The sequence below is a fragment of the Cenococcum geophilum genome (genome assembly GCF_001692895.1).
Source record: "Cenococcum geophilum 1.58 unplaced genomic scaffold K441scaffold_4, whole genome shotgun sequence".
NCBI lineage: Eukaryota > Fungi > Ascomycota > Dothideomycetes > Gloniales > Gloniaceae > Cenococcum > Cenococcum geophilum.
In genome coordinates, this window is record NW_027137562.1 from 5,383,717 (window position 1) to 5,385,890 (window position 2,174).

General features: G+C 35.3%; 1 protein-coding gene across 1 annotated transcript; it reads right to left on the bottom strand.

Moving 5' to 3' along the window:
• Window positions 1–1,440: 1,440 nt before the first annotated feature.
• K441DRAFT_539803 (uncharacterized protein) lies at window positions 1,441–1,620 on the bottom strand (the record flags this gene model as incomplete). Its single annotated transcript, XM_067642573.1, has 1 exon — window positions 1,441–1,620. A coding segment is annotated over one exon (180 nt), but the record flags the coding sequence as incomplete, so codon positions are not given.
• Between the last annotated feature and the right edge of the window lie 554 nt (window positions 1,621–2,174).

Here is a 2,174-nt window from a genome sequence, read left to right on the forward strand (position 1 = left end):
GATCTCTTTATAAGGCTTTAGTCGCTCCAAGAGCTCCAGCTTGCATTAAGAGCTACAGCTTACCTAAGAGAATGGCAGCAGCTTAAAGATCCTACGCGATTATCTTTATAAAGCTTTAGTTGCTCTAAGAGCTCTAGCTTACTTTAAAAGCTTATAAGACCTAATATCTCTCCAAACCCCTTCTAGGACGAGCCCTTTATAATCTCCCGCTACCGCAAGGTAATAGAGGGGGTTAACTATAAGAAGGGGGGGGGAATATAAGGGATATTTTTGCAATTAAGCTGGCTCTAAGTAGAGACTATCTAGCTATTAGCTATAAAGCTATTAAGACTTAATCGTAGGCGATTATCTCCAAGACTAATACAATTAAGTCTTACCCTACTAGCAGACGCTCTTTTTCTACCTAAAATAGGCCCTTTTTCCCCCTGGGTTTTAGCTATAGGTTAAGGTTTTTATTAAGGCTGCTTAGCTAGTCCTTTTCCCCTATTTCTTTATTTCCCTATATAAGCAAGGCTTCTGCACTACTTACCTTTCTATATATAGAATCAATCTATTAGGATACGGGCTGGGGGCCAGCCCTAACTAAGGGGGGGGCAATATAAGGGTACTTTTAGTCCCTTACTCAGCTATATCCCGGGAGCTCTTAAGGGCTACTAAGGCTAGCCTTTAGCTAGGCCTTGGCCACCCCTTATAAGCTCCTTAGGCTTACAGCCTCCTTCCTCCCCTATTAGTTCGTCTTCGTATAAGGCTATTGCCTACCCTTATTACCATATCGTCCTCTTCTATCAACTCTCTATATAACTTATACTTAGCTTACCTACTCCCTACCGTACACCCTAGTAATACTGCCTTATAGTTAGTTTCTAATTACTCTAGCTTTTACTCTTACTCTATATAAAAGTCAGAGCCTAACGCTTAACTAGGTAGTTCTAGATATTATAGAAAAGGATAAGGTAGTAGAGCTAACTTATATAGTAATCTTACGAGTTAAAAAGCTTTTAGGGCTAATATTCGAACGTATATTTAATAAGAAACGATTTTAGTTGTCTATGAGTAAGACTAAAGAGGTATAATAGGAAGATTTTATACGGAGGCAGCAGTAATTACCTATAAACAACTCTTCCTAAATAGAAAATTTTATACTAGCTTGGAGGTAAGCGGAGAATATAGTATTTGTCTTAGTTTCCTAACTTTAGGACAGCTTAACTACGAAATCTATTACAGTACGTGCCGACTATCAAGGTACGAGGTATGAGGTAACTGTATATTATTGACAAACGATGTCGTGTAAGGATCTATGTAGGAGGTGAGGCGGTATATATACACGTCGCTCAGGGGTTAGGTCTGTGCTCGTGTTATAACAACACTAAGTCATAACAACGTGTCAGGTCAGTGCCGTGACAAAATCTAATTTTCTAAATTTTAACTACCCTATCCATCCTACCTTCTTATTGCCTTTAGAGCTATTAGATATATATATAATAGTATATAAAAATAAGGTAGAAAGAAAACGTACGCTTCTTTTATACTAAGATATTCCTTAGTAAATTTAAATATAAACTTAGGCATAATCTTATAAGGCCCGCTTTCTAGGTCGCGAATAAGTATAATTATTATATATTAGTAGTATAGATTAAGAAGAGCTTTAGGTTAGCTTACGGTATAAAGGCCTAGCTATAGTAAGAAATAGACTTATATCTAATATCGCCTAACTATATATCTCTTTCTTATTATAACTAAGTTAGTTTTAAAAACTAGGGCGAGATCCTTTACGTCTATAGCGGGTTTTTCTTGCTTTTTATTACTTAAGCTATATTTCTTCGCTAGTTTCTAAAGTACCTAGAAAAGATATTGTAGCTCTACCTTACTTTACTAGTCTAAAGGGTTAACTAGGAATGTAATTACCTTATATATCTAGCGGTTTAATTTACTAGTAAATTTCCCCTTAGTTACTCTCTTATATATAAGGCGATAGTACTTTTAATATACGCTAAGTAAGCTAAAAAGCTTTATTCTATGCTATTTTCTATCCCCCTTTCCTTATTTCTAATTTAGGATTTAGTTAAAAAAGCTATAAAGCAGCTAAAGTAAGAGGAGTTAGTACATTTTTTTAGGGTCTTTTTTTATATAAGTATAGTATCTAAAAATTATTAGCTCTAGGTTATTACTTACTA